General features: G+C 49.6%; 8 protein-coding genes across 8 annotated transcripts; 4 read left to right on the top strand and 4 right to left on the bottom strand.

The window, feature by feature from the left end:
* Positions 1–2682: 2682 nt before the first annotated feature.
* Positions 2683–4808, top strand: PFICI_02766 (uncharacterized protein; the record flags this gene model as incomplete). Its single annotated transcript, XM_007831347.1, has 4 exons — positions 2683–2686; positions 2821–3063; positions 3134–4581; positions 4638–4808. The coding sequence occupies 4 exons, from the start codon at positions 2683–2685 to the stop codon at positions 4806–4808; spliced, it is 1866 nt and encodes a 621-aa protein (XP_007829538.1).
* A 352-nt stretch (positions 4809–5160) lies between these two features.
* Positions 5161–5748, bottom strand: PFICI_02765 (uncharacterized protein; the record flags this gene model as incomplete). The annotated part of the gene is made up of 1 exon (XM_007831346.1): positions 5161–5748. One exon carries the CDS (start codon positions 5746–5748, stop codon positions 5161–5163), a length of 588 nt encoding a protein of 195 aa, XP_007829537.1.
* A 367-nt stretch (positions 5749–6115) lies between these two features.
* PFICI_02764 (uncharacterized protein) lies at positions 6116–8546 on the bottom strand (the record flags this gene model as incomplete). The annotated part of the gene is made up of 5 exons (XM_007831345.1): positions 6116–6978; positions 7038–7205; positions 7430–7567; positions 7683–7878; positions 7953–8546. The coding sequence occupies 5 exons, from the start codon at positions 8544–8546 to the stop codon at positions 6116–6118; spliced, it is 1959 nt and encodes a 652-aa protein (XP_007829536.1).
* Positions 8547–9262: 716 nt separating this feature from the next.
* On the top strand, positions 9263–13161 carry PFICI_02763 (uncharacterized protein; the record flags this gene model as incomplete). The annotated part of the gene is made up of 6 exons (XM_007831344.1): positions 9263–11231; positions 11328–11516; positions 11591–11650; positions 11707–11754; positions 11818–11973; positions 12041–13161. 6 exons carry the CDS (start codon positions 9263–9265, stop codon positions 13159–13161), a joined length of 3543 nt encoding a protein of 1180 aa, XP_007829535.1.
* Positions 13162–13952: 791 nt separating this feature from the next.
* PFICI_02762 (uncharacterized protein) lies at positions 13953–14683 on the bottom strand (the record flags this gene model as incomplete). Its single annotated transcript, XM_007831343.1, has 2 exons — positions 13953–14271; positions 14322–14683. 2 exons carry the CDS (start codon positions 14681–14683, stop codon positions 13953–13955), a joined length of 681 nt encoding a protein of 226 aa, XP_007829534.1.
* Positions 14684–15585: 902 nt separating this feature from the next.
* PFICI_02761 (uncharacterized protein) lies at positions 15586–17148 on the bottom strand (the record flags this gene model as incomplete). The annotated part of the gene is made up of 5 exons (XM_007831342.1): positions 15586–16028; positions 16130–16197; positions 16280–16653; positions 16719–16823; positions 16984–17148. The coding sequence occupies 5 exons, from the start codon at positions 17146–17148 to the stop codon at positions 15586–15588; spliced, it is 1155 nt and encodes a 384-aa protein (XP_007829533.1).
* A 1630-nt stretch (positions 17149–18778) lies between these two features.
* PFICI_02760 (uncharacterized protein) lies at positions 18779–19837 on the top strand (the record flags this gene model as incomplete). Its single annotated transcript, XM_007831341.1, has 1 exon — positions 18779–19837. The coding sequence occupies one exon, from the start codon at positions 18779–18781 to the stop codon at positions 19835–19837; it is 1059 nt and encodes a 352-aa protein (XP_007829532.1).
* Positions 19838–23032: 3195 nt separating this feature from the next.
* Positions 23033–25231, top strand: PFICI_02759 (uncharacterized protein; the record flags this gene model as incomplete). Its single annotated transcript, XM_007831340.1, has 1 exon — positions 23033–25231. One exon carries the CDS (start codon positions 23033–23035, stop codon positions 25229–25231), a length of 2199 nt encoding a protein of 732 aa, XP_007829531.1.
* Between the last annotated feature and the right edge of the window lie 587 nt (positions 25232–25818).

Here is a 25818-nt window from a genome sequence, read left to right as displayed (position 1 = left end):
CTAATCTTTGTAGGGCAGGCAGGTTCCTGGGTGTGTTGATGAAATTTTGCCAGTCAGGCCATGATCTGCCTTGATGAACCGATCTGGGCGTATACGCCGATGCCGACAAGGCCAAACAAGGCGTATCCCGCAGAGGGGCTGATCTTGGCGAACAAACAAAATGCAGGAAAGCTGCGGCGGGCTGTCAGTGTCAAGACAAAAGAAAGAGGTCAATCAACCAAGAACAAACGAAACGGGGCCAGCTTCCGCGAATGTTCTCGAGAGCTTCCATGCAGGGCGGCGGCAAAAGGCACACACACACATGTCACCATGTCACACATATACAGTAGACCATAACACACATGACACCTCCATCTCGCGACGCTCCAGGTCCATTTCGGACGAGACAAGCGCATTAGCTACGATCCCGTTCCTTGGCACTGGGAATACTTGGGGCGAAAGGCAACTGGACTTGCAGCCCGGGGGGTAGCACGCAATATGGGGTGGGCACGGAAATACATGGCACGATATTGGTGCGATGGAGAGTTATGGAGTCTGACTAGGGTGAAACTGGAAAACCATTGGGCATTGGGGGAAAAGAGTATGCTTGTATGGAAGTAGGCAGTGGCGTTGTATTTGGCAGGATAGAGCCCGTATGGACCTTTTGAACCATACGACCCCGGTCGATTATTACTTCTTGTGCTACGACATGAGAATGGGATGGTATAGGACGGGGGGAGGGGCAACATTGATCGATCGGGTGAGGCGAAGAGAGGCGAACTTTGACCTTGAGCAATAGTGTGTGTGTAGGCTGCTGTACTGGCTGTAGAATAATACAGCCGAAAGTGTTCGAAACCGAGGTGTGTCTCAAACGAGCCAATTAGCATTGATTATTGAGCAATTGAATGATAAGTCGTCAGCTCGTCGTCAGATTGGTGCGGACAGGGGTTTGACAAGAAGACCCTGAGAACTGGTGGTTGGTTCGTTGCCGCCAGGTAAAAAGGATGATGAGAGAAATTCTTTTTCGGTTTACAGTGCTTATTACCTTATGATCCCGCGAACGGTTCTTATCTGCGGGGCCTAGGGGCACCGAAACGAACGACCGTTGGGTTTTTTTAGCATCTGCCGCTACCAGCGACCACCGACTCCAGTTCGGAGACCTCCAGTCGTGCACGGCTAATTAAATGAGATCCAATCTCGAGTTCCCCCCCAGCTGAAAACAAAAAGGCTCAAGGCAACGGAGCGGGTTCCCAGCTTTTTTGTTTTGGTACGTAGTAAGCTACAAATTTCGTCTACAAATGCAAGGTGGATGTTGGATGATAGTGTATGTCTTTTTGAGCAGTCAGTCGGTCGGTCGTCCTTGTTTGCTCCTTCACCTACCAGTCTGCCTACCTGATACCTACCTACCTACCCTACCTAGCTGCCAATGACCGGAGGAATTGAATCCTTGTATTTTGCATGGACGGAGTATAGAATGGCTTGGCAGGCTTACGCTAAGGTAGGTAGTAAGGCTAAAGGAAAGTTCCCAAGATGCTTCTCCCGCTCACTCGCTCACTTGGCGAAGCTTGAATCCGCCCAGCTGCCTGCTTGTGTGCAGTCTTGTGATGCTTGTTCCAACCGCTATATCACGACATTTGGGCAAAGACAAGAAGGCGACCCTGCGCAGTCCAAGACCTTTTTGCCTTTGTCACTGCGTCCGCCGAGGACTTGGCACCAGTGGGACGATAAATGAGACCCACAGGATACCGTGCCAGACTTCCTGATTCTGCCTAGATTGTGCCGTGGAAATATCTGGCCCCCCGGATGTTGATCAGTCTGCCCTTGCCTAGCTGCGTCCTGGGAGCCATCCCAAGCATGGGGAGCTTGCTTAGCTTTGCTGTCCGGATGCGTGTTTGTGTGGTTGCCGACTTGGTTGCTAGGAATAGCTGGGCCACCCCTAGACCTCCCCGAGCTCCCCACGGGCTTCCTATCAACTGCAACGAGGAGACACCTTCCTATTTGGGCCTTGAAGCCGTCAACCGAGACCTCTTGAACGGTGGAGTCCGACGAGGTCTTTTTTAGTCTCTTTTTTCTCCCTCTCTCTTTCTAATCAATATCAAATCCTACCGACCAACTGGCTGCGTATTGGGAAGAGGTAGTACCTCGTTGCAGCCATCTCGACCGGTCTTGGCTGGTGGCTACAATCGGGCAAATGCGGTGCCTTGTGCGGTGCCCGTATCTACTTCGGGCAGTAACTAGACCCTCCCCCTTCAGATCCCCCAATACAGTTTGTACCTACCGTACTGCATCTTCCGTGTGTGTGAGGTATTGTAGGTATGTACTATGTAGTGGTAGCAGCAAGTAGTAGGTAGGTAGCCCGTATGTCTGGATGGACCCAAAAGGTCGCTGCATCGAATTAACCCGGCACCCTGCGAGCAAGCCGCGACACCCCTCGAGCTCCAGACCCTATTCGATCGACACTTTTCGCGCCTCGCCCGCATCCTACTGTATCTTGCGCCGTTACTGGCATTCTTTCTTTTTTTTCTTATTAGAAGCATGAAGAGCCCCTCGCCCGTCTGCCCTCGCTCCTAGTCTTCTCTTCCCTTTCTTCCCTACAGTCCTTCTCCCGTCTGTCTCTGTGCCGACGAGGATCTTTTGCGTCGCTCGCTACCTAGATACACGACGACTACCCGAGACGAGTAGCCAAGTGATAGGTTCTACACGATGAGTATGTCCTCCTGGCTTGCGTTCCACTGCCCAATACAATTTCAGCAAATACATGCCCCTCATAATAGCCAAACATGCAATTCACTACTATATACACCATGGCGCCGCAATTGCTAACATGATATTGTCCTAAAGCGTCCACCGACGTCGTTGAACGGCCGACCACGGCCACCGGGTCTTCTAATGAAAAGGGCGGCAGACTGACTCCAGAGGGCGACAAGCATGCTGCACTCCAGGATACCAATGTCCTGCACACGGACTACCCGGGCAAGCCCACCGACGAGGAGCTGGCCACTTTGCGCCGTGTCCCCGGAAACGTTCCTTGGCTCGCCTACTGTCTTTGCGCCGTTGAATTCTGCGAGCGTGCTTCGTACTATGGTGAGTATTTATCCGGAAACCCACTATGGCACGACCGGAACAGTATAAATGCTGACCTCGAACTCTATAGGTTGTGTCATCATCTGGACCAACTACATCAACCGTGCTCTGCCCGAGGGTGGAAACGGTCTTGGTTCCCCGCCGGCCGGAAGTCAGGCCACTCAGGGTGGTCTCGGTCTCGGCGAGAAGGTCGCCAACGCTACGTCTCAGTCTTTCAACATGATCGCCTATGTCTTGCCTCTGTATATCGGATATCTTGCCGACACCCGTTTTGGTCGCTACAACATGATCTTCTGGGGTATCTTGCTTTGCGGTATTGGTCACGTTCTCATCGTTGTTGGTGGCGCCAGAGATCTTCTGGCCAACGGCAATGCCAAGATCCCCTTCTTCATTGGTGTATACATTTTGGCCATTGGAGCTGCCATGTTCAAGCCAAATGTGACACCGCTACTACTCGATCAGATGTCTTCGCACGTCCCGATTGTCAAGACACTGCCCAGCGGTGAGCGTGTCATTGAGGATCCCGAGCACTCGACTGAAAGAGTCATGCTGTGGTTCTACCTCTTGATCAACATTGGTGCCTTTATGTCGACAGCCACATCTTACTGCGCACGTCTCGTTGGTTGGTGGCTAGCTTTCTTGCTTCCACTTATCCTGTACCTGCCTCTTCCCTTCCTGCTGATCTGGCTCAAGCCCAAGCTGGTCATGCACCCGCCTGGAGGCTCTGATCTCCCCAATGTCTTCCGTGTTGTCAAGACCTGCATGAAGAACGGTGGCATCTGGCGCATCGGCAAGCCAGGCTGGTATGACCGTGCCAAGCCCACCTACCAACTCGAGCACGGCTTCGAAGTTGAGACTCGCTGGAACGACCAATTTGTCGAGGATGTCAAGCGCACTCTCCAGGCCACGGGAATGTTCATGTTCTTCCCTGTTCAATTCTGGAACGACAATGGTATCGGTAACGCGGCCAACTACCAAGGCACCATGCTGACTGGTAACGGTGTGCCCAACGACGTCATTAGCAACTTCAACTCTTTGAGTATCATTCTGCTCAACCCGATCCTCAACTTTGGACTGTACCCGGCTCTGCGCAAAGCTAATATTCACTACGGCCCGGTCGCTCGTATTACCACTGGTTTCGCCATTTCCACATTGGGTGGTCTCGGATACACCCTCATTCAGTGGAAAGCGTACCAGACCAGCCCTTGCGGTTACTACGGTTCTTCGGACCCAGCCTGCGTTGACGAAGGTCTCGTCTCCCCCATCTCCCTCTGGTGGCAGGCCATACCGTTTTCTCTGGGTGGTTTCTCGGAATTGTTCATCAACGTTCCTGCTTACGGTATCGCCTATTCTCGTGCCCCAGTCAACATGAGAGGTTTGGTTTCCGCCATCAACCTCTTCAACACTGGTATCGCGTACATTGTCAACCTGGCCGCCTCAAACGCCATTACCGATCCTCACCTGATCTGGGATTTCGCTGCTCCCACCGTTCTCGGTGCATTTGTCACCGTGTTCTTCGTAAGTCTATTTTCCTTTCACAATTGGCAGCATATCTCTAACAAAGCCAACAATAGTACTTCTACTTCCGTCACATTGACAAGGAGGAGTATGTCCTGTCCACCAACGTCGTCAACGACAGCACAGGAGCTCGCCCCCACTTTGTGGAGAACGACCTTAACGAGTCGACCCTCCGCCCTGCTCCCATTGCCGACAACGAAGCAGGCATCATCTCGCAGAAGCAGTAGACGGCGTATAATGTTTCCTTGGTGCAATTTGTACCCCCCTCAATGATACCCGAAGTACCACTTCCCTGTATTTCTACGTGGTATGATCACAAGCATTATCTCTAGAGATGTATGATTCAAAAATAGGATAACCCACTTGGCTATATAATTCAGTGCTAGACTGGTAAATCTAAACAAATCCACAAGTGCATTCATATTTATTTCACGTGATCAGATGACTTTTTTGAGTGTTGCAAGTATAAACGCGACTAGCCATCAAGGCAACATACACGGTAGTTGGCGCTTGTTATCGTCATACATGTAGTTATACATCCCTAGCCTGCCAATTCTTCACTCTTAGTGCCACCCCTGTTCAACTCACATATTTGATATCTTCAGAGTCTTCTTGCATTATGACAAACAGCAAACCAGCTGCACCCATCACTGGCAGGGTCCACCACCCATACTCCATGACCAAGCTCCAAAAATCCACATTCGTGGTGCCAGTAGAATACAACATGGCCAAAATCACCGTGCCAAAGCCTGCGGTCATGAGACCCACTTCGCGAGCAGCAGCGGCCAGCGAGTCGGTCAATGCAGTCTCGTTTACAGCATCGTCGGGTAGAGCTAGGGGAATCTCTACAATCATGGGGCCGGCGCCGCCAGCAGCTTCTTGTGGGTTGGGGGGTTGTTCTTGTTGGAAGAGCGTAAAGCCAAATAACCACAGCGCGGCCACGGCGCCATAGACGAGGACGGCGAGAAAGAGGGTCGACTTTACTTTCTGTGCCAAGGGCGCTTTTTCTAGCGTGGGGAAAAAGTCGGGGTCCGTGATGGCTTCGACGGCCGACGTGGGCTTGGTGCCGGATTTGGTCGTGTGGTTGGTGTTGGCCGACGAGGCGTGGGCCGGGTCGGTGGGTTTGGGGGCCTCGTGGTAGAGGTTCTTGTTTTCGTCTACTGGCATTGCTTTTTTTTTTGTATAGACTGGAAGCGGTTTAGGAACTTTGTAAGCTGGTTGGTGTTGGTTGCATATAGTCGCAGAGCAACGTCGTGGTGGTGTGAAAGTCAAGTCGTAGTGGGTTGATTGTCGAGGAGCAACAATGTTGTGGTTTGTTTTTGTTTCGCGCTCGAAATGCAACCATGAAGATTAAGTTACCGCAAATGACGTATTCCAAGCCATAAAAGGGGAAGATTCACTCAGCTCAGGCGCGATCTTTTGCGCAAGCCACAAAACCTAATGTAGTGTCTCACTAACACTAATGAGATAAGGCCAGGAACGCTCGTAGTGACGAAAACAGGTATCTATCTTATACTAAATGGTCAATGCTTATCTAAGATCTCCAATCCATATTCAATCCTAATTGATCTTGCATGCGTGCCATGCTGATATTTCCGCCAGCCATGGGCCAGCTTCTCGTGTCTAGGAGAGGTCCAAATTCGGAATCAAAGGCCCTTCGAACTTCCGAAGTCGGCTGCGGACTGGTGAGGAGCAGCTTGAAAGTAGGCATAAGCCTTTGAGATGATTGATCCACCATATTGACCAGGTTCATTATAGCAATACTCATCTCCTCAAGATATCTTTCCTTCTCGTAGAGGTTGATGCCATCAATCAGACAGAAGATGCGCCGATTCGGTGGAAGCTGCTGCACCAGTATGGTGAATAAGTCGCATAATACGTGAATGTCATCTCCATCAAGGTCTTGGAGGGAAAACTGTTGGGTTGGCGGCATGGGGTCAAAACTGAATTGTGTCATGAGCTGGGCAATGAGGGAGCGCATCATGGCCGATGCTCCTTGAAATTCGTCCCATGCCTGATGTTGCCCACAGAAGAATACCAATCCTATCATGTTACTGCCGGCATTCCTAAATGCATAAGACAATATCGTGCAGATCACCGACAAAGGTGAGATATCTTGTGGTGTGCGAAAGTCGCCGTGCACAAGCAGTCTTGTAGAGTTGCTGCGTGCCATCCACTCACGAAATATCTGGTTCTCGAGAAGTTGCTGTATCCTGCCCCGGTCTTCGTGTATTATGAGCTCGGTCTGGGTCAGAACATGTCTCAAGTCATCGTCATCTATGGATGGCATATGAAGGCGATACCAGATATCCTGTGGAAGCCACTGGGGTTGAAACTCGATGGACTGTGGCATAGGAGACGGGCTTCTGGTGATGGGGCTAGGGGCGCGTCGAGCAGCTTTAGATTAGTCAGTTCACAGTGTATCCAAGGTTGACATCGTACATATGAGGTCTTACTCTGGCAATCCTGTAGTATTGGCAGCACCTGATTCAAAACGTATGCGCAAAATTGTACTCCAAAGTTGTTGATTTGTCCTTGTTGTTGGTAAATGTGACCGAGAACGTTTTGCACGACTTCATTACCATGGATGATGGCATCGTTCTGACGCATCATCTGCTGATTATCTAACGAGAGCGTGAGCAGATGCAAAATAACTAAAAATAAAAAAAGAAGAAAAAATGAAAAGAAATAAGAAAGAAACAAAAAAGAAACAGTAAAAGAAATATGAGAGAAGAAATATGAGAGAAGAAATATGAGAGAAGAATTTGAAAAATGTATATAAAAGATTATGGGAGAAGAAACAAAGAAATGCAGGAATGCAGAGGATGTGGTACAAATTTGAACTTACCACTGGTGACTCGATGAGCCAGTGACATTCCAGCTTGGTTTTGTAGTGAGTTACAGTGGGCTGTGATTTCATTCAAGCAATCACGCAGGTTTCTCTGATAATCTGATCCAGACAAGATCGCGCCACCAGCTCTTTTTGCTATTACGAATCGCGATCTAGGTCAGCTGCGATGTTCATATAAGGAAGCTGCTTGAATACGACCACGATTCCTATCATAACATTGGGATGGACAACACAAAAATTCATCACCCACCTTGATGACTGGTAAAGAATGCGATAGCATACTCGATGGACCTGAAAATGGAGCGCAAGAGATGGCATGATGCTCTTTTTATGCTCTCGTCGTTCTGATATGTGCGAAGGTAAAACTCTATATTCTCAAAGACTTGCGGTAGGTCATCGAAGCTTTTTGTTACTTCTTTCTTGACTTCTGATGCTTGTCGGTAGGCCTTGGTTATTCATTAGACTTGATGATCACTCGGTCTGTCTTTACCGATGGGTTTCCCTGGCGACTCGTACTCACATCAATAACCACATGTATAGCGCCGACAATTGGCTTGGCCAAATCGACATCAGGCACGAATCTGGCTGCCTGCTTAACCGCGACTGCATGTTTGTCCAGCCCATTTCGCACCGCCCTTCGAAAACTCCCAGCAGATTGGGATCCATGCTGGAAATTGTACTCCCGTCGAGCCATATCCAGCCTGGCTTGAACATCGGCCCACGTTGATAGACCACGGATCCCCCATTTTGAGTCGTCCAAATTGCTGGGAATAGGGTCTTCCTGAAGCATCTGCACTACCTTTGGAAATAACTCGACCCAGAAGCCCATTTCATTGATTTGGCCCGGTGCAGGTCGAGTCAATTGTTGGGATGGCGGAGGCATGCTTGGGACTGAAAGCATGGATGACGGAATACTTTCACGGACCAGTGTACCATTAAGATATGGTGTACGAGGCACAAATTGATCTCGCGACAGATCGAAGCGAACATGGCGAGCATCAAAAGCCGGATGGTAGTCTGGCAGTTCGTTCTCAATGAAGTCTATAGCAGGTGAGTGCAGCGTGATGGAAGGTCCAGGGGGTGGCGAAGCCTCCTCATCGACTCTGTCGCTCATCGTTAAGCCAATTATTACTTGGGTACCGCTGCGTATGATGCTTTCCAATGGCATTGGATTGATGTCAAGATGGGTCTCTCATCCACGACAAGAAATTGAACTCCTTCTGCTTCTCCTGTTACTTTACTCACTTTTCCGAATCAAATTTCTTTTTGTGAAGGTTGCACCAGGCTCATCAGGCTGCGGCGGGGTCAGCGCTTACATACATATGCAGAGCGACCTGGCGAGGTCAGGATGAAATGCTTGCAAGCTGAACCTGCCTTGTCATTTGATTGCAACCCAAGGATGACAGTTGCATAAGCGCCAATCACTATCAGTGTATCATAGGACAATCACCCGTGCCGTCATGAAATGTAACCTGCCTGTGCGGAGTAGCCCTAGATGGACTTCAAATAGGTGAAAAATCACAAATGTAGTCAGCACCTTCTCCCCTCGTAGCAGCAACAGACTTCCAAGTTCTTGCATAGTTTTGGTCTTTGGACAAACTATTCCGATTCTCCCCTTCAGTGAGTTGATGAACTGCTCGAGCCACCACGTCACTTCTCGTGACAGTCTCTTATTCTCTTCAATTCTTTTAGCAACCAAGACAACCGCCAGAATCACAGCATAGGCAGTCTTGATATCTAGGCAATTCATGGTTTCCCAAGCAAATCAAGACACCAAAGCGATCATCGATTATTTATCCCTGTCTTATGCCCGTTGAAACGAGCACAGCCATGCCCAGCGATCCGTTGGCATCAGACGGTGATCATGGCGGAGGATCTGATACTCAGACGACGCAGGAAGCGCCTCTGACAGCGCCAGATGAAGGGGAAAACGATTCAACCACTGCAGGCACGCAAATACACGAGCTTCATAAAAGGCTCCGCGAAATGGAATCGAAGATGGGATCTGTGGATAAATTATACAACCTTCATAAATCGACGGCCGAGGCTATGGAGTTCAGTACTGAAGATCCTACAATTTCGGCATGGAGCAATCCTGCTTTTGATCCTATTGTTCGTCGCCGTGAAGAACTAGAGTTCTATACGGACGTGCTGTTTTTCATGCGGAAACTTCGTCATACACACAAGGCGATAGTTGAGAGGGAAAGAATTAACAAAGAACGAATGGAAGCCCTCCAAAAGCCCGACGACACGACGGTGGATGACCGCATAGAGAAGATCTGCCTCGATGCATTCAAAGAGGGCAAGCGTCTCAAGCTGATACAAATGGAATGGGATGATTATCTCCTCCGAGGCGCATACGACTCACCAATTCCCATCGAGGAAAACTGCTTAACTCCAGTTCATGTGATCTCTGGAGAACCAGACTCTAGATTGATTCTACAGTTTCCAACCGCCATGAGAAGCATTGAGAGTGCCATAAAAGATCGGGCTCAAGTCGAAAGGATCTCACCAACCTTTGAAAGTGGCAACTTATTCGAGCAGGAACCACTACCCGAAAGAATCCGGATACACTCCAGGTCACTGGTTGCCATCTTCCACGAGATTGCTCACATGAAGGGACCTCCAAGGGTACCCATGGTGAACATCCCCCAGATACCCACTGTATACTTGCGCCCGTTTCAGGATATTCTTTACATCCAGCAGGATTTGAGGGACTGGCTCGCAATGCTTGAAAAGCACTTCGAAAAATGCGACGAAACGAGGCACTTCGCGAGCGCATCAAACTCATCTAGTCCCGCCAAACCGCATGATGATCCCGTTTCCAGCGACAAGGATGAGACAAAAGAAAGCCTAACTTATAGGCTCTCTCATTCCGTTTCGGCATTACTTCACCTGCGTTGTCTCATGGAGTTTATCGACAAAGAAATCAAGCCAAAGCAAGAGTATATCAACAGCCCTGAGTGCACTCGCATTCACTTTCACGATTTGTGGCATCTTTTCAAGCCCGGCGATGAGGTCATCCAACAAGATGGAAAGCAGGCTTTTGTTGTACTGCGAGTTCAAGTCCCAAAGCACAGAGTAGAAGAACCGTGGAATCGTTGGAACAAAGCCGATGACTCAAGTGATAGCAGCTCCAGCTCCAGCGATAGTGACGACGACGATGACGGCGATGACGGCGATGACGGCACTGATGGTCCTTTCAGGGTTCATTGCGCATACATAGACTTCGATGGCAAATATTTCGGCCCTGTCTCGAAAAGGTTCAAGATCCCGCCTTTTGGTGAAACCAAATCAATACGATCTTTGCCTTTATATCCTTTACGACATACGAAAGATGCACAAGCAAGACAAGCACTTATAAAGAGAGGCCAGATGCTGCTTGAAGTCTCCAAATTCAAAGCTATGTACTACATGGGCGTCACAATTGACAAGAGAGACGAGATTGATAGCCAAGTCGTCATAGATTTCAATGAAGCCCTGGCCGACGAAGAAAGGCGCAAGGCTTGGGAACCCAGGATGGGGAACCTCAGGACTGCTGCTGATCATCTGGGAAGACAATGCACGGCACATTGTTGCTTCCCGCGAGATGTACGTGGCGGAAGCCAGGCCGAATCAAGTCGGACTGAGGATCATATCAAGAGCTTGCTCCCGCACACACTAATGGGTGTGACATCTCTCATTCTTCAGTCGAGATCTCTACAAGAGGTTTTAAGCTCCCTGGACAAGCTGACTGAGACAGAATATACGATCATGACTTATCGTGTATTCGGGTTCATTCTACGCAGTCGAAAGTGGGGTAGGTAAAGCAAGGACAAAATTCTAGCTGTTCTAACACGTGGAGGAAATTGGTCCAAGTTGAAGATTGCAATTATGCTGACCCAAGAACTCACAGCTCAACTTGACCTCAACCTCCTGCGGTATGAGAATGCAAACGCCAGAAACCTCACTGTCGACGCTTTCGAAGGTCTGGAACTCCCAGACAATCACAGAGAGGTGTTGAAATCCCTGGTTGTCCAACACTTTCGCTCGAAGCAGTCTACGTTCATGAAAAATGAACAGACGGACTTGATTCAAGGAAAAGGTACGCAGAGATATGAAGCTTGGGGAATGTTTTCAGTCATGCCATCACGTGTCATCATCTAACAAGCTTTTCAGGCAAGGGTCTCATTCTATTACTTCATGGAGCACCAGGGGTAGGAAAAACCACAACCGCAGGTGAGTAGACTTTTTGATTAGTCGAGCACAATTGAATGCTAACTCTTGGACCGCAGAGGGAATTGCTGAGCTTTTCAAGAAACCCTTGTTTCAGATCACCTGTGGTAAGGCTACAAATATGCACAACCATGAAGTGCTTTGCGTCAAGAATGCTAACATCAAATCAGGTGACCTGGGGACAACTGCCAGGGAGGTTGAAACAGAATTGGAGAAGAACTTTTCTCTGGCAAGCAGATGGGGCTGCATTTTACTTCTTGATGAAGCAGATGTCTTCTTGTCAGCACGAGAAAAGATGGATTTCAAGCGCAACGGTCTGGTGGCTGGTAAGTCTGATAGTCGATGCTTAGACGTGTCTCTTCTTACTTCACGGCTGACGACTTGTATCTGCAGTGTTCCTCAGAGTTTTGGAATATTATTCGGGGATCTTGTTTCTCACGACAAACAGGATTGGTGACTTTGATGAAGCTTTTTCATCTCGAATCCACATGAGCTTGTATTATCCACCACTTGATGAGGACAAGACCTTGAAGGTCTTTCAACTCAATCTTGATCTCATCAAGAAGCGGTTCGTCAGACAAGGCCGAAGTATCACATTTGATGCATCTGCGGTTGAGAAATTCGCAAGGGACCACTTTAAGGCCTATAAGTACAACCGATGGAACGGCCGCCAGATTCGTAATGCATGTCAGACAGCACTGGCACTGGCGGAGTTTGATTCTCAGGGTGGCACGATGAACATTGAAAGTGAAATGGACAAGAGTGTAGTTGTCGAACTGCAGCAAAAATACTTTGAGACGGTACAGAAAGCATATCTTGCTTTCGACGAATACCTAGGAGACATCCAGGGTACGCAAGGTGATAGCAGAGCGATAGATTACAAGCTACGCGCGAGGACCGACACCCCCTATCAGGCCAAGCGAAACGCCTTCCCGCAACATGAGAGCTACAGAGTACCCAGGAGCCAACACATCTTGCATCCGGAGTACCCCCATACACAAAGAGGTTCAGCCAACGTGTCACAATCCAACTTCGGACCACAGGGGGATCCGTTTGATCAAAACTATACCCCAACAACCCCAAATGCAAACATGCAGAGTTCGCGAGGCTATGAACACTATTCGCCTCACCGGGTTCCGATGCAGTCCTATCAAGGCCAAGCCCGTGGTGGATCGATGACCAGTCGGGAGGCCTATGAAAGATCTCCAGAAGCAAGTCAGCAGTACCAAACGGATCATCAATACGCCCAGGGAGGGCCGCGGGGTCAGCAGTTCGACTCGCCCCGAGGGAGCAATCGCATCATCCGCAGCGTGGAGGACGAACGGTATTCTAGTCCTGGCTATGACGATTCACCTCTCCCCAACCGCCCTGCTCAGCGCCCATCGCAAGCATATAGCTACGAAAACCCCAACGATGGGGGAAGTGGGCAGAACCTGAACCCTTCCATGCAAGGTCCTTCATCATATAATCCAAACACAATCTTCCGATCCAGACGAGATGACGGAGGAAGCTGAAGGAGTCTTTCGGCACCCGCTACTTGGCCATCGCAAGCCGCGACTGGGCATATTCGATTTGGCGGCAACAACGCCTTGAGACTTTTCCTTCTTTGTTTTCATATTGTGGCTTGTCTATCGATCCATCTCAAATTTCTAATAAACCATTATTGCTCCTCTACATAAGGCGATTTCGATGCTTTCCTCGTGGAGTCTAGCGGAATCTATCTTGATTCATACTGATACAACATTGCACGTAGCGCCTCCAATCGCCGGTAAGTTTTACACCATGCCATAATATATGACCAAAATGGATCATCAGTGGCGGAAGCGCAGAGGAGTGCAGGTTTACAATATTGCGTGCTTCTAGTATAATCTGCGTCATACTCAGTGGCGAGAGACTTGATACGACCAATGTTAAAACAAAGGTTAAAAATTCAAGATGGTGTAAATCTACGAAATCGATGCGTTAACATACAGACATATCTCGCCCGAAAGGTGCCATACTACTTATCGACACTGGCGCATTAAGATCGCACCCTGTCAAAAGGTATGTTCGATATTCCTTAGATTAACCAGCAATACTATCCTAGAAGGACGGGGGAAGGCTCCCACTATATACAGTGTGGGTTGCACCCGCCCACCTTATTTCAACACACCCCATGGCCAGCTTTCATTTTCTCCACCCATTAATCCAGGTAAGTCATGGGTGTCGACGGAAACAGTGATGTTGTGATTAAGTTGTCCATAGTTTTGATGCTGACTTCGCCAGATGTTGCAACTGCCCTTCAGTGCGTTGATTCAACAAATGTTCACTTTCGAATCGAAGTTTTGGTCGATGAAGCGAAGAGCGATCTGCATAGCGGCTCGGTGCGGATTTGCCAGCGGCTCAGTTTGATTTGATCGACTGGATCTCGAATCGAAGTTTTGGTCGATGAAGCGAAGAGCGATCTGCATAGCGGCTCAGTGCGGATTTGCCAGCGGCTCAGATCGATTTGATCGTCTGGATCTATTGGTCCCTGAACGACTGGAGGCATTGGTCGCTGGCCGCTACGCAGCTTCATGGCAGATAGAATTTCAACGGAACTGTTGCAAAAGTCCTCCACGCTCACTTGGAGCTCTCGTACAGATCTGCTATCACATAAGCTCTGGATTTAAGGGGTTCGAACGGGTAAACATACCGCCCGAATTCTGACGCCGGGTTCTCTTGTTGACAGCTCCTCGCTGGGTTATTTGCATAGTCCATGAAATCTGCCAATGCCGTGCTAACACGAAGGAGATGAGCCTGAATCATGGACATTGACGAGGCCTGTTTAACAGCGAACCACTCAAGAGTGCCAGTCTCTATCTCGATCAGGACACCCCACACAAGCAATTCAGTCACCAAGTTCTTAATCCTCCTGTTCTGATCTCCTGACCACTTGAACTTGATATGGAGCAGTTGTTTCATATCTTGGATGATAGAGTTGTACTGGGCTGTCGCAGCAGCGGCTGCACCTCCAATTTGGGACACCTCTTGACCTCCACCGTGTTGAGCTGACATGATGAGGATGAAATTGAGAACAATGTGGAGTTTTGGATGCAATGGACTCGTGAATGATTGGCCGCGAGAAGAAAATTTGTCCCATGTAAAGGCTAAGAGAGCAGTAGGTGAGCAACAAGTGCAGAAGAAGGAAGATACCACAAAATGCTGCCACAATGGCTCACTAAATACTGTCTTCTAGGTTCTATCCAGGTTCTCTAGATTCCATCCAGGTCCCCCCCAGGCAACGCGCCTCAAAGCATTGATTCACGCCCGTTTGAACTTTATTTGGGTAAATTTTCCATCATTGTTCAGACCGTATTGCCACCATCGAACCACTGTGCTGCCTGGATGCGATGTAAAGGGGAGGATTAAGCTAGCAGACCTTCTCCGGTGAGCTGTCGTCCTCGGCGTCATCTCCTGGCGCAGCAACCGTGCGCGCGCGGGTGGTTTTTTCTTCTTTTCTTTTTTCCTTTTTATTTTTGACAAACCATCCAATTCCGTCCCTTATACAGGACTAGATGAAAGACACCAAGTCCTCAAATGCAAAATCCTCCAAATTCCCATGAGTCGGACATATACGCAGTCACGCAGCATACAAGTCGTGGCCGGCCCATGCGGTCTAGGTTATAATCTCCGTCCCTGATGTTCATTCGTTCGTTGTGAGGTAGCTGTCTCAGGGGTAGGATTGACCTGGAAGCATAACGCATAGAGGCTGAGTCAGCCACAGAGGCAGTCGACTATAAATGTCGTACAAAGCCCCATTGTCAAGTCCTAGAGGCTGTCCACTATAGGTACTCAATTTTCGAGCCTTTTTTCTTCTTCTTCTTCTCTTCTTTCCTTCTCCAAGGCCGTCATTGGATGACAATACGTTCGACTTGTCCTCTTTATTTTTTCTTCCATAATCACCGACGGTGACACACTCAGGTCTTGTCTTCTCCATTCGAGCTGTTGACTTCGCGTTGTGTGTAGGAAACTTGGTATTGTAGAACTTTTCGAATCCCACTGGCGTCGCTGGGCGTCCGCACCTTGTGGCTGCGGTTGTTAGTCGCGGGTAAGATTTGACCGGTGCTGTCTTCGGAAAGACGTTTCTGGATCGCGCTTATCTCGTTGAGGTTGATGCCCGCGCGATTGTCGGGATACCCGTGAAGCTGAGTCCATTGATTGCGCGGGGATCTCAATCCCCCGGAGCCCGTTGTGCTGTCCCCGTTGGAGACCCCTCCGCTCTCGTAGGTATCCTTGGCCGATCGTGGCGTGAAGACTGCTGGGAAGCAAATGGATAGAGGTCCGCGCATCATCGGAAGACATGAGCATATTATGGCAATGTTCTCTTCAATCATTGTCCAGATGGAAGAGTCGAGGTCGTCTGTCAGTGGCCAAAACCATCAGTCCTTTTCGGTATCCCAATATGATGGGAACAAACAATGCTATGTCCAAGAGGTAAAAAAAATATACGGAATGACTCACAAGTTGTATCCAGGCTGCTTGAAGAAAAGTCGAGAGTCTGCATACGAAGAATACTTGTGACCGCCACACTGTTTAGGTGGTCAACAACTCATTAGCTCAAATCCAGTGTGTTGGGCAGTTGGGCTGCTGTATAGGTAAACTCGAACATACAATGCACCAAGGGCAAATAAAACCATGACGGCCACCTTCTGCCTCATCCTAAGGTTCGAAGTGTATATCGGCTGCATCGGAAGCGCCAAGATTGTGAGATCGGTGGCAATGGAAAAGCCCGCATTGGCATACCAGTTGGTCGTGATGTTGATGCATGTCCCGGCGATTGTCTTGTTCCATGCCCGAGGCACCGGCGTGCACTGAAAAACCGAGGCGAAGAAGGCGGCGATCATGTATGAGGCGACAACGGCGAGTAGTATGTAACAGGCTATCCGGAACCAGCGCTGCAAAAAGATACGTAGGTAAAGGAACAGAATTGACATTTTTGTCGTGTTTATGGTCAACTTGTAAAAGACCTGACTCACAAAGAACATCTAATTATCGGGTTTTCGTATCAGCATAAACTTTGACGACAAACAAGTACTGCGAGGCTATTTACCTTGAGGGTCATGATCTTATTCTGTGGAGTCAAGTTGCGAATGTGTTGTCCAAAGCCATAACTACATGATGCCAGCATAAATGCCATGACAATCATTGCAAAGGTCTGTTGGTACGTTCAGTCAATAGTGATGCTTCATACTTGTCACAAGAGCATGTCTCTTTGCTGTCCAATTCGCTTTGATCTCAATGGCATCACCTCGATACTTTGCAGGATAACCCCCCTTATTTTGAGTTGGTATGCAAGACCGCTTGGATACACTTACAGCAGATGCCAAACTAGTCCAATCATCCCATCCAAAGCCTGCTTTCGACCTGATTCGTGCCCATAATCGCATACCCACGAAGAGCGGCGTAGTAATCATGAAAACAATACATGGTATTTGAATCTCCAAGGCTCGACTGGGACCGGGTATATTATTTTCAGACATTGTGGGCGCTCGCTTGGCGCCTGCGCAGGCGCAGGATTCTGCAGCTGAAGAGAAGGATTGAGTTAATAAAAAGCCAGAGACATTTTTTCAACTTCATCAACTCTAGATGGGCGATCCACAGTGGTGGTCGAGGAGATATATTGAAACTCAAACTTTGCTTCTCCCTTTGTTCGTCGGCTAGCCCGGTACCGTCCTCTCTTAATCCGCGATCTGCTGCTACCCTGAAAGCTCAGCATCTGCAGGTGTGATACACGGCCAAGAAGAGACCGCTAGGGTTCGAACCGACCCGAGATGGATAATTTGGAGTACTACTACTAACTGGGTCTGTCGAGACGTAACCAAGGCCATGGAAATGCCATGCGATACAACACGGTGGTTATTACATCTACGCGAGCTCCGAGTATTCCGTGTTTGCTTCAGACCTTGTGAGAAGTGCAAGATACGAATACACTAGACTGAAACTATAGATTCATGGGACGATAACAGCAGAATCGAAGGCTTGAAGGGTATGCTCTCAATCTCCCCACCCCCCTCCATAGCGCCATTCCCGTCAACAAGGGTAATGAGCCAGATCATCCGGTTGGTGGGAACTAGGTCCGACCCCTGTACATTCGCGGGCACCCATATTTCGCCTATGCACCCTGGTGGTCGATTAAAGCATTCGAGCGGCACGACAGAATAAGAGGGGGCGACACCCAACGACATGGTTGCGAAGGGTAGTACGTATCGTGTTGCGCAGCTGGCAGCTGGGCCGTCTTTACCCAGCTCAACCAGGTTTGCGAGGTTTTCTCCTTGCCGGCCCGATCTAGCCTCTCTTCCCGGGCGCGAAATATGTAGGGTCACATACTGCATCTGGGTTGACCGAGGCTCGTCATGGCTGCGAGATTACCAATAGCAACAACATGCCCACCGGGCATGGGCAGGAAATCCATGACATCCAAGCTACGCAAATTTTTCTTTTTAGAGCTTGTCCAGGTAGAATCAACAAAGGTTCTACAGTCTGTCGTAGAACAATGGTTCAACCTCGAGGCGGAAGATGAAGCGCATGTTGCATCGCATGCATATAGATGGCCGCCGGAAGTGGTCTTGTATAAATGGACTTGACTTGGCTCGCCCCAAATGCCCTTGATAGAGAAGGTGTTACCATTTCTCCAAAGTCAATGCTAGAACCAAGTTGACAGGGGATTAAAAAAAAAAGGTATTTGGACCAAAATGTCCAAGACAGGATCCAGTTACTGCGAGTCGCGACCAGCCGAGTCTCCGGGACTACATACTGGAACCCTACTATGTAAAGTGGACTGCATAGTCTCGATGGAAATAACAACAATAATACGGAGTCGTGGGTAGACCATCATAACGACCGTTGCAATGTGGAGTGGCCCCAAATCGAGAAGTCAAGGCCGCCCAATACCCCTGCCCGCGCGATTTGCTTTTACATACAAGAACATCACGATTGCCACGAGGCCAGTCACATCCTGCTGAAACTTTCCAGGCTTTAGACACGGGACGCTACAGAGCAGATGCAACCAAGGTGATGCTGAGTAGCCAATAAGAAAAGACGCCAGCACAGACTTCACCTTATTTCCCGTGCGGAAGCCGTCGGAGCACTATACTTGCTGCATCACCCAAGATGAAGACGACTTTCTCAGTCGCCGGCGCGGCTTGCGCGCTATTCGGCGGCCTGTTTGTTGGCGTGGCTCAGGCTCAGTCGAACCCGGACCCGATCGGCACAATCTATGATGGCCCCGTGCCGGACGATCTGTACGGGTCCAACTATACGTACCCGTGGCCCGTGAAGCAGTTCAACTTTTATAATCAGCACCAGAACCTGACCATGGCCTTTATGGACGTTGCTCCGACCAACTCCTGCGTAACGGACAATAAGACGGCTGTGCTGCTCCATGGCGGAAACTTTTGCAGCGTCACCTGGTCGGACACGGCGCGCAACCTGTCGGCGGCGGGCTACCGCGTCATTCTTCCCGACGACATTGGTTTCTGCAAGTCGAGCAAGCCCCTGGGCTACTCGTACAGCGTCGACCAGCAGGCCATGAACATCAAGAGCCTGCTCACGGCGCTCAACATTACAGAACCCGTCACCGTCATGGGCCACTCCATGGGCGGAATGATTTCAGCTCGCTTCGGCCTCATGTACCCGGACTCGGTGCACCAGCTCGTGCTCGTCGACCCGCTCGGACTCGAGGACTGGGTGGCCAAGGGCGTCGCCTTTGTGCCCGTCGACCAGACGTACGAGGGCCAAATCACCCAGACCTTTGACACGCTCAAGGCGTACGAGGCGGCCAACTACTTTGCCAATGCAACGTGGGAGCCGCAGTACGACACGTGGGTGCACATGCTCGCCAACATTTACGGCGGCTCCCACGGCACCGAGTTTGCCTACGTCATGAGCCTGGTGACGGGCGTCCTGCTGAGCCAGCCCTACGTCTACCAGCTGCCCAACCTCCAGACCCGGACCTACCTCATGGTCGGCGAAAACGACGTGACCGCCCTCGGCAAGGCCTGGTCTTCGGCCGATGTTGCCGCCGTGCTCGGCCATTACGATGTCATTGGCCCAGCTGCTGCCGCCGCCATTCCCAACTCGACTTTCCACATGTTCCCAGGACTAGGCCACGCGCCGTTTTTGCAGGATCCTGTCGCATTCCATGAGGTGCTCTTCTCTTGGTTGGACTGAGGATGTGCACCCACTGGAAATGAAATGTCGGAGAGATGAGAGACTTACTTAGACTTTTAATAATGAAGGTGTAAATTTGAAATGCGCGCCGTTCTTTCGTGCCACTTGTCCTGTTTTCCAAAGCAGAGCAGACTTTCTCCGAGCGGGCAGATCAGTCTCAATACTTCTTCCCTCATGGCAAGTAAAGCTGGATTATTTGACAAAAGTGTCACGGCAGAGAATTGATCTTTCAGCGAGCTCGTGCTTTCTTGTCTTCTTTTTTCCCTCGGCGGTATGATTGTCATTTGCAGCAAGGGATATCAAACCTGCAAGGGGCATTTTGGCAATTTCGCATCCCGCCTAGCCGTGTTGGCTCCAGCTCTACCAAATGTAGAAGCTGTTTGTTACGGTTGACATGGCATAAAATCTGTCATTTCCCTTACCCCGGACAGTGTCGCACAAATAGAGGCCAAATTGAAAGATGACACTTCCGATTACAAGGTTGACACAAGCCGAGTAAAGCCAAGCCAACAGCGGTACTCCGTACACCCAAAATAACAGCCACTCTATGGCGTGCGTCTGTCTGCCCCAGTCTGTGCCGCCACCCACAAGCAAATGTCTCCGAGCTGAAAGGCCCGCAGTGAAATGGGACACACGAGATGAAATGGGACGATTCCACTACGGGATATCCCGTTCAGAAGACGCTCGAGCCGCTAATTTTCAACTTTTATGATGCGTAATAAAACGACTTCTTTCAAGATCCGCATCTATAGTGTAGCGGTTATCATTCTTGCCTTCCAAGCATGAGACTCGGGTTCGACTCCCGATGGATGCACATCTCCATCACCCGTTATATTTTTGCATTTTTAGCGATTTTTTGTGTATGCATATCTTTATCAAGGGTATAGTCGAAGGGTTTTCTTGATTTGGGCAACGCATTTTGAATAGATTCAAGTAGTGGAACAGGACTTTCTGTGTTTGAGGAGTTGTTCTCGCATCGCGATGCAATCAGCCTGTGCATCTGCGGTCGGGTTTGGCGATGTATGAACCTAGGTATTTTGCATGCTCCACCCCAGCAGGCGGCTTCTCTCATCTTTGTCGGATATTCTCATGCAATATGCATTCACTGCTCCTGGTAGAGTATATTTGTTGGCGTATAGGATACGTTAGTATACTATATCTAGTAAGTATACTATAACTAGCTGGTATATATACGATTCATAGTTGAAGGGAAAGGGCGAGGAGGAAAACGAAGAAGCAAAAGCTGACCCACGTCTTGCCCTCCAGGCTAGGGTTCAGAGTAGTGCATGCTGGTTGCAAGTTCATTGCCCAGGCGAAATTGCTTGCAGGTTCTCTCGGCTACTCGTGCAAGCGCGCATGTTTGGAATGAGAGTGTTAATTAATCCTTGAGGAAATATCTTTTCATCGTGGCATATATACCTGATTTTGCCTTGAAGGACACGAGCAAACTCGGCGTGATCATTCCTGGTTCTTCCAGTGTGCTCCAGGGCCCTTTTGATTTCGGCGCCGGGCAGTGAAATGCGTGATATCGAGTGACAGTACGTACGCACGGTAGGTCCATGACTCTTTGCATCACCTGAAAAGATGATCCCATCACATAAAAAGACATGTTTGACGATTTAGAAATGCCGTAATTATGGGGGATATTCCTTGCGCCAAGTCTGCATCGGCCCGCTGCTCACCTGTATTTTAGCTCCAATTGAAAAAGGCATGCGATGGTGATCCGCAGTCGGTATGTGGGAGAAATACCAGCCGGCATTGGCATTAGTCACACTTCGAGCCATGTAAAGGCACATGTTTTTTGTATTGCAAGAGCTTGGAAATAATTATTCTTACATGTTGATCAATAATAAAGGATATTTCTCGCGATGCTGTGGAATCTCATGACGACTTGAAGCGAGTCGGACTGATCGGCCGGCGACATGCCAAACTTCTAAATGAGGAACCACCCAGTAATCCGGGCGAGGAACTGGAACGTTTCCAAACTGGAGCAATCGAGAAGTTTTAAGAAGCTTTCTATTATGCATAATGCAGCTGTTTTTGGACAAATTTGAAGCCATAATAGGCTATTTCTTCATTGTGGATGATTATTGGCGTTGGTGACGTCATATTTCGACAGATGCGTCCTGTGCCATTTTACAGACTATATTCTGCCAGGAAGACTTTCACCAATTCGTACCAACAGCCTCGTGCTTTGGCGACGCGCGGCTCATCCATCGAGGGATATCTAACTCGAGACTCCTACTCATCTCCAGTCAAGTATTTGTCACTTTCAAGTCAATCAGACAAATAACGCTTGTGCATTCCTGTCTCCTGGCAGACCATGGCCTGATGGCACTGCCGATCCTTCAATAGTTCTTGCGAACAGGTCAAGCATCTCAGAAATTATCATCTTATGGAGAAAGATGTGGCTCTGTAGCTTTTGCAGACCTGCAAGGCACGACTTGGCACGGTTTGTTCCGTAGAGCAAGTCAGGCTAGAGGCCATTCACGCGAACCAAATGAAAGGGATCGGTGGACTCTAGAATAAACTCTCAAGGCTTCTGCGCCCGACTGATCCACTTACAGACAATCGTTATCAGATCGACTCTAAAGATGACACTAATTCCTTCTTTTCACCGAACACAGACCGAATCAAAGTCGAGCGCGCAAACCTCAATACTCCAATCCTGAGAGACACTGCACTAAAAGAGGACGCTCTGGGACTTGCCTACTTTGTAGTTCACATTCGAATATAGAGATGGCTCGTATGAAGATGCAACAGCTGAGCGGCTGGTTTTTCTCGCTGGCCAGGGATCAAGACTGCCGTGAAAACAATACGATGATAATATACTGCATATTATCCAGTGTACTGTACGAATATCACCGAAAGATTTCGGGACCTGATCTGGGGCCCCCTGATCCGCTTGCCCAAGGACCCGCCGCCCCTCAACATCTGTCAGGAACATTCGGCCGAATCCTTTTCCTATAGCACTACACGGTCCACCGGGATGGTCTGAGCAGGGCATGAGCTTCTCATTCAGAAGTGGGTAGAGACTACGCGCTGTTTGTAACGATTTGGTAGCAATGGATAGGAGCTGGTGATAAATAACACTGATCCCCAGCGATGTCATCGTGAGAGAGACTGGCACTCTACCAGCTCTCCATTCCCTTCGTCCTTTTTATTCTCTTTCAAAGGTTCGGGCTTTAGGACACTATGCTGCAAAGTGCAGCCTTCAGCGGATTGGCGGCTGGCCTGGCCAACGCCACCAACCATACTTTTGGTGCTCGGAGCGCTCTCGTTCCTGATTTTACTCAACCACCTCCCACCAACCTCTCCATCTATACCAATGCCTCTCTTTGGGAGCAATGGCGGCCAAAGGCTCACTTCATTCACCCAAGCAACAGCGTTGGGGATCCTACGGCTTTCTGGATGGACGACAATGGTACCATCCACCTGTCAGCACTCTACAGTTTCATCCGGGGTATCGAGAACAGCACATACTTTACTCAATCTATCGCCGGTAGCACTACCCAGGATCTCCTGCACTTCAAGGACCACAACACGTACAAGAACCCCGTGTCGATCGGTGCCGGTAACGAGGTTGATTTTCTCGCCGACTTTGATGGAAGTGTAATTCCTCACGGCTACAACGGCCTGCCCACCTTGATTTGGACTGCCGTCAAGGGCCTTCCAATCTCATGGTCTATCGATTATCACGATGGCTACGAGTCACAAGCTCTGGCCTACTCGGAGGATAACGGCGACACATGGATCAAGCCCGAGGAGGGTGCCAATATCCCCGTCATAACAGCTCCCCCTTACATTGGTAATGTCGTGACTGGTTTCCGTGATCCTTGGGTGGTCCAGGGTAAGCAATTTGACGACTTGCTTTCTCCCAACGGTACGTGGAATTACACGGAAGCGCCTTGGTACATTTCTGTCAGCGGAGGTATCCACGGTGATGGCCCCCGCCTGTTCTTCTACCGTCAGTCCGAGCTCAACAACTTTACCAGCTGGGACTACTTGGGACCCATTCTCCAAGAGAAGGTCAACTCTACATTTGTCCAGCCGGGCTCCGGCTGGGCTGGATCCGACGAGTCCGATGGAAGTAATTACGAGACATCCCAACTCACCACCTTGGGTCACGAGGGAGACGACGAAGATGGGCTTGGTCTCATCACCATGGGCGCGGAATCTGGTCGTAAAGACCACAGCTACCATTGGTCCCTATACCGGGTGGGCCACTGGGCCAGAAGCGAGCACAACGAGAGCGTTATTCTCAACACAACGTTTGAGGGTGTCGTTGACTGGGGTCTTGGATATGCATGCACTGGTGTCCAGAACAAAACGGATCTCCGACGCTATACTCTGTGTGTCATTGGAGAGGACCAGATCGAGGATCTCAAGTATCAGACCGAATACTCTGGCGCACTGACTCTTCCACGAGAGCTTTTCATCAAGGATATTGAAAACGTTGTAGACTCGTCTCTGGTCCGTATGAGAGCAAGCTGGGCTGTCAAGACGGGCCACCTCAAGACTGCTGTTCCAACGGAGAACAATGGTCGTATAGGCGCAAAGTCGGACGGCACCGTCGATCTTACCACTCTGGGCATCCGACCAGCGAAGGAACTTGCTGCATTCAGGGCCCAAGCTGAAAAGTCATTTGTGGTTAATCAAACAGAAGTAGTCTTTGCCCCCTCGAGGAACAATAGCGGCGACGAGATCACAGTCAAGGACGGCGAGCACCAGATCTACCGTGCCTTGGAGCAATCCCCAGACAGCCGCCACTTTGAGCTGGAGACCACCATCTCTTTCCCCAATGCTTCGCTCAGAAGTGAAGACTACGGCTCATTCTCCGCTGGCATCTCCATCTTCCGTAGCGTCAAGGGTGTCGAGCCGGGCTCGGACAGATTCGAAGACGTCTCCGTAGTCTACCGCCCGGCCAATGAGAGTATCATGATTCAGCGCAACACGGCCATCACCAACTCGACCGTCAACCGCGCACCGGAAGTGGGTAAGCTGCGCCTATGGGAGCGCCGTGTCAACGGAACCACCCAGCTCGACGATCTCAAGATGCGCGTCTTCCTGGATGGTAGTACTCTTGAAGTGTACGTTAACGAGGTGCTGGCCATTTCGACTCGCGCCTACTACTGGTTCCCCGACTCGACTCGCGTCGGATACGTCTACAACACCCCCGAGGGTTTTAGCAAGAATGATGCGGACGCAAAGGTCACCTTCAAGGAGACCTCTTGGTGGCAAGGACTAGTCGATGCGTATCCCGAGCGCCCCAAGGACAAGTGGGAGTTGATCCGCCAGCTTATGGGCTACCCTGAGCCAGCCAACAACCCTAATAATGATACCATCATTTACCAAGGCGTTGGTGACGCCCCGGCCTTTCCCGTACTCCCTTGAGAAGATGCTGTAATGGATGATTGTAAGAAATTCTGGTCAAATATATACTCATAGTAATGCAAATCAATTAGAATTCAATGTCCGCGCCTGTGTCAAATTAGCTATCGCTCCTCTAACCTTCTCTACGCTTTTAGACGTGCTCGAGGCCGATGCAGCCTAGCCTTTGACCGACCCGACTTTGGTAGCTTTCGATTGTCACGATACGGGTCCGACCGAGTGGGACCAACCACTTGACAAGCCGCCTTATCCTTGGTTCCCTTCCATCACCAACTTGATCGTCGCCCACCATGAGAAAAGTTTTTCATTGATTCACAGAAAATGCGAGTGCAACTATTTTGCGTTAACGTGAAAATCTTCACAACAACATCATCGGTGAGATGGCCGAGTTGGTTATGGCGCCAGGTTAAGGTCACCTTAACACCTACTTCCTGGTACGGAAACGTGCGTGGGTTCAAGTCCCACTCTCATCATCGCTTCCCCCAGATTGAATCTGGGATTTCTTTTTGCATTTGTTTCAATGAAGAAACTTTTTGGTTGCAAATGCAAATAATTCTTGATTGGCAGTAAGTAGTCTTGTGATTGATGGG

The sequence above is a fragment of the Pestalotiopsis fici genome (genome assembly GCF_000516985.1).
Source record: "Pestalotiopsis fici W106-1 unplaced genomic scaffold PFICI_Scf_2, whole genome shotgun sequence".
Taxonomy (NCBI): Eukaryota; Fungi; Ascomycota; class Sordariomycetes; order Amphisphaeriales; family Sporocadaceae; genus Pestalotiopsis; species Pestalotiopsis fici.
This window is presented reverse-complemented; position numbering and strand designations above follow the sequence as displayed.